Raw genomic sequence first — 12,964 nt, forward strand, 5'->3', positions numbered from 1 at the left:
GAGAGGGAGAGGGAGAGGGAGAGGGAGAGGGAGAGGGAGAGAGGTAGGGAGAGGGAGAGGGAGAGGGAGAGGGAGAGGGAGAGGGAGAGGGAGAGGGAGAGGGAGAGGGAGAGGGAGAGGAGAGGAGAGGAGAGGAGAGGAGAGGAGAGGAGAGGAGAGGAGAGGAGAGGAGAGGAGAGGAGAGGAGAGGAGAGGAGAGGAGAGGAGAGGAGAGGAGAGGAGAGGAGAGGAGAGGAGAGGAGAGGAGAGGAGAGGAGAGGAGAGGAGAGGAGAGGAGAGGAGAGGAGAGGAGAGGAGAGGAGAGGAGAGGAGAGGAGAGGAGAGGAGAGGAGAGGAGAGGAGAGGAGAGGAGAGGAGAGGAGAGAGAGAAGAGAAGAGAAGAGAAGAGAAGAGAAGAGAAGAGAAGAGAAGAGAAGAGAAGAGAAGAGAAGAGAAGAGAAGAGAAGAGAAGAGAAGAGAAGAGAAGAGAAGAGAAGAGAAGAGAAGAGAAGAGAAGAGAAGAGAAGAGAAGAGAAGAGAAGAGAAGAGAAGAGAAGAGAAGAGAAGAGAAGAGAAGAGAAGAGAAGAGAAGAGAAGGAGAAAAAAGGAAAGGAAAGGAAAGGAAAGGAAAGGAAAGGAAAGGAAAGGAAAGGAAAGGAAAGGAAAGGAAAGGAAAGGAAAGGAAAGGAAAGGAAAGGAAAGGAAAGGAAAGGAAAGGAAAGGAAAGGAAAGGAAAGGAAAGGAAAGGAAAGGAAAGGAAAGGAAAGGAAAGGAAAGGAAAAACCTAGAGAGAAAGAGGAAAAGAAAGGGATGGGACAAAAGACAGAGCCTGCATCTTCAATGTTATGTGTCAGGAGTATGGTCTTCTAGAACACAAGGTTCTGTCTGGTTCTCCTCCTCTTCTACTTCTTCCCCTACTTGCTCATCAAGAGGAATTTCAGTGGATTCTGAATCCTGGGTGCAAAGAGTCTTGGAGTCACTGCAGCTGGTGTCTTCTTCTACTTGACTTCCACTGTCCTTTTCAGTGTCTGACTCACCATCTTCCTCCAGTGTTAGTTCAAACTGGAATTTTTCAGTTTGGCCCTGCCTACCCTCTTCCTGGTCATCAGGTGCAGGAGAGGGACTTTGAGGGATTGTGCTCTGGTACCACTCTCGATTGTCCTCCAGTGTATCTAAGATATCCTGGGCATCTGGGTGAACAAGATCTGCCCATGTCTCCCACAGAGGATGAACAATGTATTCTATAAAACCCACCTGTTTCAAATAATACAAAATTAGGATGAGCTCTTATTGACAAAGAAATAAAAAACTATTCCTATAAGTCAAACTAAGTATGATAAATATATCACTAATAAGAGACAATGGATGCACTACCATTAAAGGTGGCTGAAAGGAAACCATACTGTTTTATGTATATTTACATTTCAAAAGTCTAATTTAGGATATTGAATAAGGATTTGGAAAGGATTTGTTTTCAAATGAACTGTTCATTCCAAACAACTTCTCTGCACTTCGTGAGCTGAAAAGCTGCTTTATAATTAATTCTGCTTTTGAAGGAAACCCTAACAAGCAGCTGTGCAACACTCTCTTTTTATGAGTATGCACCAGTGCATATCACAACAGCAATGGAATCCCTTCAGCAAACAGCCTACCATGCACTATGTTTTCACAGTAAAAATCTCAGCTCCCTTCACTTGCTACTCAGGAGCTGAACCAATTAAGTAAGAGGAAAAAAAAGGAAAATAGTGCCTTCAGAAACAACTCAGAACATGGCAATAGAACATCTTTTTCTATTAAAATGTCATACTGTGTTATTTAACTGCCTACTCAAATCAGTTACCTGTGATTTTTCTACAGATGCATTGTGCCTGTCACACATGGGACTTATCTCCATTCCCCTCTCTCTTTCCCGATCTCCCTGACGGAAGAATTCCTCCATTATTCTGTCTGTCCATTGGCGGTAGAGATCGAGCGGCTTGGTTGGATTGCTTAAGTCTGCACAGTGCACCATATTCTGAAGAACCTAAAATAGATTGAACACCTGCAGTGTTATTACACCGGAGAAAACCAGCTTCTTTTCCATTTACACCTTTGGTGGCTGTGGAACAGAATCTGGAAAAGACACGTAGTTAAGGATTTATTCTAAGCAGCAAAAACACACACTTGCGTGTTTTTAACACTTGTGTGTTTTTCACACTTGCAGTAATAACCATGAATTATCCCGCTTCTGCTTCTTGTGTCTGTATAAGGGAAAGAACATATTTTAGAGAAAGACCAATCAGGTGCTGGTAATTTGAAGGGAAGGCCAAAACCTCTTTTAGTCCAGAAGCACTCTAGCACCTTTTTACTCTCCCAGAGAGTCACTCAGTACCTAACAGAGCATGTCACAGATCGGAAACATAAGAGGGCATAGAGTGAAGGCACTGAGACATGGTGTGAGAATGGACACCTGATCTAAGCCAGGCTGGACAATAGGCAGGTCAATGTTATTAAGGATGTAAGTAAATACAAGTGAACATCTGCAGATGCATTTTCTTACCTGAATCCTGTCTGAATAGTTGTCAAGAAGTAGGACACCAGAACTGGTCACTTTTTTGGTTTCAACCATAGTTTTTAAATCAGCCAACAGATTCATATGCTTAGACATGTCAGTTGCAAGTACCTTGAAAAAATAAGCAAATAAATTAATATCATGTTAATTATCCCACTGATTTTAAAATAAATAACTAAATCTTTGAATACATAAGAAACAGTTTTGGGGAGAACATAACTCCTCCATCTAAATACATTATAAAATTCTGAGTCTTGTATGTCTTAATGTCTAAAATAGTAGGATTTAATTTTGGTTATTGTAAGAATTCGACAAAATAATTTTTCAGAATTATTCAGAATGATCGGATTAGCCAAAATTCATTATCAATTTAGTAACAATTTTCTAACTGTGATAGTGAAATTGCATGTGTGTCAGTACAAAAAAAAGGTTGAAGCAGGACTGTATGCCTTCTAAAAAGGTACAGATGCTTTTAGAATCTGAAAATAACCCACTATTCATATTTGGTTAAGATACAATAAAACTCCAAACTTTCAATGAACTGGTTGTGGATCTAGTGACATGTAATTTATCATAAAATGCCTTTGTGCTTTATTATTCAATTTGCTAGCACTATGGAAGAGAGTCTCTAGCAGAACTCACAATGTCAATGACCATTTTCCTCAATGACTGCCTCTGTTTTTTGGTCAAATTCTGGAAAATGTCACAATTTTCTTCCTGTAGCAGCTTGAAGCCCACAGCTAAATGATGATTCTCCAGTACTGATGAGTCATTGTACATCAAGGCGAGTTCAGAATCTGCAACAACAATTGCAGGGCAGAACGTTACTAAAGCCTGTGCTTCTACCAAATCCCGTAAGATTTTTCAAATTTGTTACATTCATAGAAAGATTTACAGATTAACTTTTAGAAACAGAGTTCCTGTAGTTCATGCGGTATTGAAAGTTACAGAATTAATGACTGAATATCTTAAGAAATCATAGCAAAGTATGTTGAGGCAAACAAAGAAAATATTTTCAGTGAAGAAAGTACACAAGCCTAGAGTGGCAAGTTATAAAAAATACGAGGACAGTATTTTTCAGAATACATGTTCAAATTTGCATGAGGTCACACAGAAATACTACATGCATAAAACCACCTAAACTAAAACACACTTTGATGTTTCCTTTTCTCATGCCTGCCTCTCATCATAACTACTAAAATTCCACTGTTTAAGTCAAGTTGCAGCTATCCAGCACTCAGACTGGGAATACACAGCTGAGGCTTTGCTGCAGGTCAGGCAGAGAGTGCATGTCTTGGTTTTCAGACCATGTCCTTTGGCAGTTAGCTAAGGCACTCAGATGCCTAGCCAATTAGACCTTCAGGTCATCACTCCATGACAACTGGGTTTTTTGAGAGCAGGCTGGTAAGATGATAATTATGCTTCTGGTCTTTTCTTGAAAGGTCATGGGGCTTGAAAATGCAGGCAGTAGCCTTGTCTACTGCCAGGTATTTGAGCGTGGTCAAAGCCTGAAGCCATAATACTGCCTTCTTTAACAGAAGTATTCTTAACTAAGTGTTAGGGACAAGCTCTAAGTGACTGTACTATGACCCTGGACAGAAGACAGAAGCCAGGAGGAGCGGCCTGGTGGCACTTCTGATTGGCCACAGAAACTTATCTAGTGCCTCCCATGTCATGGGAAAGTGCTGATGTTTCAACCAGGCCTATAAACAGGGGGTACATACAAGTTTTCAGGTGGTGATACTCTCTGTACCAAACACCCCCCATCAGTGACACTGCATCCAGGATTGCTGATCTCTCTATCCTTTTCTCTCCTACTCTTTTCTCTTTCTCTCATAGTAAGTTACACAAGGTCCATCTTGATTTCCTATAAAGCCATATGGCTTAGATGTGTATAAATTGTGGAAGTGCCAACATTTATGGAGTGTGTGTTCTGCAGAAATTTTAGCTAAGAAAACATGGGTCTATTTTCTCATTGCTGTTGATGATTATGCACTAAATTCCTACTAAAGTTGATGTTTGTGTTCAGACCTTGAGTGTTATCTCACCTTAGTTTACACCAAGGCTGTCTGCAAATCTGGGTCACTCCTTGCCCCCTCCGCCCCCCTTGAAAGAGATAAAATCTGTTTGTCTCCTTCAGCTTGGCAACAGCAGTTTCAGTTAGTGATCTAATACAACTGACTTGGAAACCTTATCTAACAAAAGTTGAATTGAAAAAAACAAGACATGTCTTCAATGCTACTGAATAAGAAGCATCAGAATCACTCCCAACTCAGCTGAATTTCAAGTGTCTGCCTAAAAGTGAGAGCTTTATGTATCACTTTGATCCCTTCAACTAGCCTATTGTGCTGCTTAAAACTGAACAACTTAGTGGTTTCACTGTAGCACCTCAGAGCCACCAATATATCCTGATATGTAATTTCTCATTAAATAAACAAATGAAACCTGTATTTATATATATCCACTCTGAAGCATTTAGGAATTACACACTGTTTCATGTACTATACTACTTATTTGGGGTTATGCTACTTTAGTACAAGTGCAATAGATTCACCCAGCTGCAGAAATGACAGTATCTATAAATGTGCAACCAGATGGATCAAATACATGTTTACATGTCAAATACAAATGTTTCCATTTCTGCAGCTTCTTGTTCTGTGTTTGGATTATCAGTGTTATTTCAACTTTTGTACTTCTGGGTCAGTTAACGTAAAAGGAGAAGCTGGAGGATGGCAAAAGCAAGAACATTGTATGACAGAACCTGCACTTACCTACAGTGTGCTACCCACTTACAATAGTAACATAAGACACTGAAATCAAAGCAGATTATATTTGGGGCAATAAGCCACTTGTTAAATTTGTCACCATTGGGTACAACAAAGCTAATACTGTTTTTCTTCTAGCAAAAGATTAGAGGGAAGAGAGGTTCCTGCAATGCTGCAGAGAACAGCCTTCAGAAATGCACAAAACGTACACAAGGCTTGAAGTTTGGAGATGACATTAGGGTCTCATTTAATTATGGCTTTTTCCTTCACTCATAGAGTGTATGGCTATCCTTGGTCATAACACGTGTCCAATATAAACCCATAAACTGTTGTCTTCCTTTTTTCTGATTTTTATTTCATCTTCCTTTGTTTTTTTCCTACAACTTTATTTATTTAATGTTAACTAACTAATTTCTCAGAGAGACCACATCCAGCACATTGAAACAATGCCATGATTATAGATCATGTCTTGGTAATTCTTGCTAGAGGGTACTACATGTATTATTTCTAAAGTTACAAGAAATGCAAAACAATATCCAGTTTAAAATACAAACATCTATTTACTTACTGAGAAAAGGTACAGATAGAAGCAAACAAGGAATTAACTGTGTATTTTTGACATGCTACATGCAGATCTTATGGTAAATTGTTGAGAAAACCACCAAACATCAAACTTACTTGTGTTGATAAGAAACTGGTTTGAAACTCCAGGATGATCTACATCATGTATTGCACTGGCAAAAATTGCTGCAAGAATCTCCAAATCAGTGAACACTGCCTACAAAATCGTGAAAAAGAAATGACAATCACTAATCAATGAAAAAGTGTTTTTAGTGAAGAGGACTCTACTTTGAATTTAGATCTGAACAACCAAAATTTATTTTAAATGTATGAGGGTTCTCAAGAACTTTTACATACAGGCTATCACAACCTTCTGTGAAATTATCAATTATGTAAAATTGCATAAATATTTGAAATGTGGCTAAACTAAAACAATCCTTTCTTCACATTGACACAATAAATAAATTCCATAACAAATGTTTTCAGCTTCAGTCTTTAAATATCACCCCTTTTGTTACCTCATTAAGTACAGATTAGATCACTAAGTAGTTTTCTAACCTATAGCACAAATTGAAGTTAAAAATTTCATCCTGTCTTCTATGTGTTGTCCTATACGAAAGATGCACATCTCCAAAATGATACTAAATGAAATGGTGACAGACTACAAGGCACCTTACTTAGCATTTACTGTTTTTTTTTTCTGTATGAGATTATTAGGAAGATAAGAAGAAAGGATTGCAGTTGACCTGGCACGTCACTGAGCCCCACTCTCTTTTGTCTGATGCTCCCACATTATATAATCGTTTTCATGATCAAGTGTGTAGATGAACAGTAGCAGTGGGCACTGGGCAGACATTGCTGTTTTACTGGCTAAAGCTCTGCTGAGAACAAGGCCACAAAAAACAGCTAACCTAGGAAAAAAACCCAAAATGCGACCGATGACCAGTTCGACTGTTTGGTGATTTAAGAACATAATATGATCTTCCTTCTTGAGATAAAGAAAACCTGCCTCAAGAGAATTCCCAAGACTTTGACAATCAAGATCTGCCAACAGTCTTAAGGTTCACTTATAACGCTCTTGTTAAGAAGGTGGCAAAGCAGAAGCATTCATTATCATGAAAGATTGGTCATTATAAACAAGAAACAAAATGCAAACCTTACTGAAAATGAGGGCAAATTCTTAATAACTACTAAGATTTCAACTCATTGCTTTTTCTGCTTTTTTCAGCAATTTACTGGGATCTACCAATGTTTGCTATGCTAATGCCTGAATTGTGCTTAAAAAAGGGAAAGTAATCTCCATCTTTCTTCTACATTCTGCTAAAGAGATTTAAGCGCTTTTAAACAAATCCTTCAGAAAAGAACATACTAAATGCTATTTTTCTTCCAAACAATGTTGAAATGATCTTGAACAAAAATTAGATAGTCCAGTGACAATTCAATACATGTTCCAATCTGCCTAGGCAACAAACAGGAACGTATGCTTCCAGGAGCAGAATAAATGTGCACAAGAAAAAAACAAGAAACAAATGGCTCTATTGAGGGAAACCCATTTTATCACTATCTTTCCTAAGCAATGCCATTAACTGTGGTTAGTGAAAATCCCACATGGGAAATAATGACAGAACAGGATGTAGTATCAATAATAGGATGCCAGAAACAAGTCATGCATTGTTTTACAATGAAAAAGGTTGTGATGGTACACATCTGCAAGTATAAAAACATGATTTAAAAGAAAAGGATGTGACATTTTCTGCACAACATTTACATGCAAATATGATTTGATACTCACAAAAATCTTTAAAAGAGCACAATTAATGCAAGAAATTTTAAGATTACTTTAAAAAATACTGCAGAAACTAAGATGCTTAATAGTTAGTTTAGAAGGGTCTCAGTATGTCCCTTTCTCTCACACCTGCCCTTTTCCCACCTCAGAGTGGTTTACCTCTAATGCTGGGGTTGATAGCAGGACATGGGTTGACTGAACAACATCTGCAGCATGTATGTTATTGTGATATGCCACATCGGCATGGTAATGGTCTTCGAGGGTCATCAAGTAAGTTATTAAAGTGTCTACTGGAATCTTAAATGTTTTTAACAAGTCCCGTTCCTAGAAAAGGAAAAGAGAAACAATTAAGATTACAAAGCATGGGAAAACATCTAAGACAAGCAAAAACATCAAAATGGCTTCTGCTACTTGCCTGAAAAATGGTGTGCATGATGACTGTCAGTGGTCTGTTTCCAGATAACTCTGCTACTCTGAAAACCTGAAGGCCCCATTTGTTCACATCCTCTAGTTCCTACGGCAAAATCAAGGAACAGACACATTAAAAGCTAACGCACAAATTCCAGTGATTTTGTTATTGAAACAGCTACAAACAGTAGCCCAGTGACAGAAGAATTTAGCAAGGAAGAAACCCCTAGACATGCTGTGGTTCTGCTGCTGTCTCCCTTGTTCTCAGAAATGTTCTTGAAATAAAGGGGCAGATTCCTGAAAACACAAGGATAAGCACGTTTCAAAATGCAAAGCTCTAAAATTAAATTAATAATCACTTTGTGCCAGTTTTAGATTATCATCAACTACTTAGCTCCTGGTGCAAAAAATCACAGGAAATTTCACTAAAAGCAAAACCACAAATTATGTACTTAGATGATACAGCTAAAGACAGGAGCTGGATGGACATCTCTAACCCTATATGCCAGTTGTGTGTTTTCAAAAAACATTTTCCATTCCTGTGACAGTATATGGCATGTTTACTCTTCACTCCTCAGATATTATTTATGAATAAGCAGCTTTATTAATGCATACTTGAATGCTAATGTACATTCCAGCTCCAGATGAAATCCTGTTCACATGGCAATTCACCCTTATGGCCTGACACTGATTTTACTTGTTATCCTTCCACTTAACGAAACGTGTACTATTTCGAGACCAACTTTTGGTGCTGCAGCTTGAAATCAATGGTCATAAGCAGTGGATGGAATAATACTGACTACTTTGGCTGTAGTGTGGTTTTGGCAGCAGAGGAAGAGGCTCTAGGGGTGGATCCTGTAAGAAGCTGAAAAGCTCCTCTGCCTCCAAAAATGGGGCCACACCTATGGCCAAGGCCCAGCCATCAGAGACAATGGATTTGCCTATATAATTAACATATTAAAAGAAAGGGAAGCAAACTGATATAAGACCTCAGAGCAAAGAAAAGGGGCTGGGAGGGGGGTTGGAGAGCAGAGGTGAGAGCAGTGGTGGAGCAGAGATAACAAGGTCAGTGAGGAAGGATGGAGAGGAGGTGCCCAAGCAGAGGTTCCACTGTAGCCCACGGTGAGACAGCAAGCTTTTCCTCTGTAGCCCCTGGAGGAGCACTGTGGGGTAGATAAGGACCAGCAGCCCGTGAACCATGGTGGGGCAGATGTGGATCTGCAGCTTTGGAGGACCCCATGCCAGGGGAGGTGGCTGTTCCCAAAGCAGGCCGTGACTCTGTGGAAGCCCACGGTGGAACAGCTTGCTCCTGAGGGACCTTGTGGGAGGGACTAATGTCAGAGACATTCGTGAAGGACTCTCTCCCATGGGAGGGACCCAACAGGGAAGAAGGGGAAAATTGTGAGGAATCCTTCTCCCTGAGGAGGAAGGAGCAGCAGAAAACAGTGAGTGATAAACTGGCTGTAAAATCCATTCCCTGGCCACATATCCTGCTGGGAGGGATGAGGTAGAGAAACAGGGAACACAATAATTTGGGCCCAGGATGAAGGGAGAGGTGGGGTTAGAGTATTAAAACTCTGTTCTTTGTTTTCTTTTTGTTCTACTTGCATCTGATTAGTGACAAATTAAATAGATACTTTTTTTTTTCCCCAAATTGAGTTTGTTTTGTCCATGACCGCAATTGTTGAGGGAACCCTTCTTGTCTTCATCTCAAACCACAAGCTTTTAGTTGGATTTTCTCCTCCCCATCCCACAGTGGGGCAGGGGTGAGCAAGTGGCCACTTGTTTCTTTTTTGTCAGTTAGGCCCAAACCGAGACACTGACAAGTTCACTGTTTGTTTTAATTCAGTGGCTTAAATTCAAGGACATATATATTCTCTACCTTGGCAAGAACATCTTCTTGGTCTGTTTTAACTCCAAATCTGGGAATACTGGAATTAGTTAGGCTAGAGCTGTGCGTCAGTTTTTTGACTCCACTGATCTGGGACATTGGCCTCTTCTTTTTCTCTTTCTCTTTCTGTGTTGGAGAAGGGATTTCAACTTCATGTTGTTTGTCTTCAAAAGAACAAAAAAAATATAATATTTTTTTAAGGAATTACAAATATCTTTGTTCATTTCACAGTTGAGTTGCATCTTATGGATATTGTAATTATTAACAAAACTGGTTTTATTTGGAGACTTTGCAACAGATACTGTGTATTAAGAGCAGTAAGAACATGGAAACATAAGCATAGCTCTGTTCCTCCATACAAGCAGATTTCTATTTCACAAGCTGCCTCCCTCTTTCTTAACTGGCCTTAAATATGACTCTTGACTGTCTGATTTCCATTTCTCCTGCACCCTTAGCAATGGCACAGAGGGTCAATACTTTCCATTATAAAAAAAAATTTGTTACAATTGAACAAAAATGTAAACCTTTAATTTTGCAAGAAAATTTTAAATTACTTCTTTTCTAGGAAGAATACTCTCTGAAACTGTATTTCAAAAAGAATCAAAGTGGTATCTCATGTAAATCTTTATGAAACATTTTCAGGACTTGAAGGACCTAATACTTGGGGTCTGGTCCTGTTTGTGTTAAGATGGTAAAACTCAGCCTTTTGCCAGCCACATCTACAATCCACTGCATTTCTCCATCTCTTAACCAGAGCAAGTAATACTGACACAAAGACTGCTTTGCTAAAACACAGCCTTTTGCTGTGGGCTTTTGCCTCCACAGCAGTATCAGTAGCATCACTTCATACACCTCATCAGTGTACATGCCAGAACAACTTTATACAAGGATTAAACTGACAGTAAATGGAATAGTTAGTCCATGGCTAGCTGATCACTGCAGAAATGGTATGGTGGTGTGGAACACCATTTAAAAAACACTGTACAACAAAATAAACTATTTATGAAAAAAAAAAAAAAAAAAAGAAGAAGAAGAAGAAGAAATGGGCACTTTAAAACATGTCTATTTTCCCTTACTGCAACAGCCATTTTAATTACAGATGCCGAAACTGGATGAGGGTGGCAAGGACATTTCTAGTTCCCAGACTGTTATTTTGTTTGCTTCTTCCCTTTTCTCAAAAAAAAATTATTTATTTATTATTACCCTTTAGCAGCTGCATTTACTGGACACCAAAATTCTAAACAAATCACAGTGAAGAAGAAACTGTGGAAATTTCACCAAGCTTTAGCCTGTGGCACTGAGTTCCCCGACTGCCTCCTCCAGACTTCACTGCTCTCCTCATATGGACAATCAAGAAAAGGGGGAGGCAGAGCATTGCAGCTCTTGACTGGTGCAAATAGACAACAGATGAGGAGCAGTGATTCGTGTTTCTGCTTTGATGTTTATGGTTTCAGTCACATGCACAAACTTTAGACCCATCAAAGGGAGGTTCATAAGCCGAATTGTCAGACTTAAGTCAAGTGAAAGGATGTGTCTGAACAACTTTAGATCTCTGAAGGAATTCCATGGGACTGACCCTGCTTTTGTAATGAAGAGGACACATGGCAAAGGATCCCATGCCCATCTTAACATCCAGAAAATATAGCTTGCCATTTTGACCCTGGTTGCCCTGTTCTCCTTAGCAGGTTCTCTTACATTTTATGTTAATAAAAAAAAGTTTGATGACACTGAAAAATAAAAACTTCGCATATTTTATACTCAGTATAGGAGCCTTAAATCTCACACATGGCATATACTTGTCATTATGAATAACTTCATACATGTCATATAGCCCTACAAGGGCAAAACGGTCCTTTTTTCCTCCTGTTTTCTCATGTCACTTCCCTAAATCCCAAATGTGGGAAAGTCTGTAGATGCTCAGGAGATAAGGTTATGTATTAAAAAATATTTATAAAGTAGATTAATTTAAAATTTCTCTGGAGACAATGTTTTCTCTCTTCACATTGTTGCTCAGAAATTATACACTTACACTGCATATCTTGAAAATATTTCAGCAATGTATCTGTAGATATGGTAATTTCCCCATTGTATTCCTCTTGAACATACAATTTTAAGTGTCCTAGGTTTTCATGCAACCACAAAACAACACCCAGGGCTCAGTAACTACTTAGAAGTGACTGCCTTTCCACTCAAAACTGAAATCTCCTGTGAAAGGCTGACATTTCCTTACCCTCTCAAAACGAGATCTAAGTTTTCAAGTAAAAGCAAGCAGAAATGGGAATCTCAGGTTTTTTTCAGCCTAAGTGGGTCATCTTCCCAGGCATCTGTATACTGCAACTTCCAGGGCTTCTGAACCTGTGCAATAGTGCTTCTCCACGACAGAGGTTCATCACTGTCTTATTGTTTGAAACCCTGCTGTGCCACAGTGTTCAGGCATGCTACTGCAACCATGGATAAACTTTAAGTGAACTTTAAGACACATTAAGTGACCCATTTAAAGATATGGTGACAAGCAGGATAAAACACATCTAAGAAACTGCGGTTCTTTCCAGAAAACTCAAGAAGCACCAGATATGGTATCTCACACAAATAAAACAAGATGTATCTTAAGATGTGTGACTGGCACTTTCTAAAGTACTTGTTATCCTAATTTGGACTTTTTCAGCTGTGCCTCCCCTTACACACATTGCTCAACACATAATTGAAAATAAGCCTCCCCTTATACACACTGTCTTTATGAACCAATGGTGTTTTGCTCAAAACATAATTGAAAATTGTCTATTTTCCTTATCTTCATGTTCAAGAACATTATGGAACCAAGTTTTATTCATTTTCACCTGTTCTAGAAAAATAATACATACTTAGACCAGAAAAGGCATAGAGGAGAAACCCATACTCTTTGTAATATTGTGTCAGGCTTTTCTTAATGCTCAAATCCCACCATGCAAGCTCCTAAGCTGCACACATACTCCTGCCAGCAGTCTGTTTAGTTGTTGACTCAGTCATACTCATCCACCTGTTGG

The 12,964-nt window shown here is 39.1% G+C and overlaps 1 protein-coding gene across 14 annotated transcripts in view; it reads right to left on the minus strand.

Moving 5' to 3' along the window:
• Window positions 1-385: 385 nt before the first annotated feature.
• The window catches only part of PDE4D (phosphodiesterase 4D), a 550,182-nt gene continuing 537,603 nt past the window's right edge, over window positions 386-12,964 (minus strand). For all 14 annotated transcript variants that reach the window (XM_051642406.1, XM_051642404.1, XM_051642405.1 and 11 more), the window contains 8 exons: window positions 9,933-10,105; window positions 8,058-8,156; window positions 7,802-7,966; window positions 5,974-6,073; window positions 3,173-3,327; window positions 2,519-2,641; window positions 1,820-2,002; window positions 386-1,233 (listed from right to left, as the gene is read on the minus strand). In XM_051642406.1, the coding sequence (XP_051498366.1) occupies window positions 823-1,233; window positions 1,820-2,002; window positions 2,519-2,641; window positions 3,173-3,327; window positions 5,974-6,073; window positions 7,802-7,966; window positions 8,058-8,156; window positions 9,933-10,105 (1,409 nt within the window). In that variant the 3' untranslated portion in view covers window positions 386-822. The remainder of the gene's footprint in view (window positions 1,234-1,819; window positions 2,003-2,518; window positions 2,642-3,172; window positions 3,328-5,973; window positions 6,074-7,801; window positions 7,967-8,057; window positions 8,157-9,932; window positions 10,106-12,964) is intronic.

This window comes from Apus apus, chromosome Z (assembly GCF_020740795.1).
Source record: "Apus apus isolate bApuApu2 chromosome Z, bApuApu2.pri.cur, whole genome shotgun sequence".
Classification (NCBI taxonomy): domain Eukaryota; kingdom Metazoa; phylum Chordata; class Aves; order Apodiformes; family Apodidae; genus Apus; species Apus apus.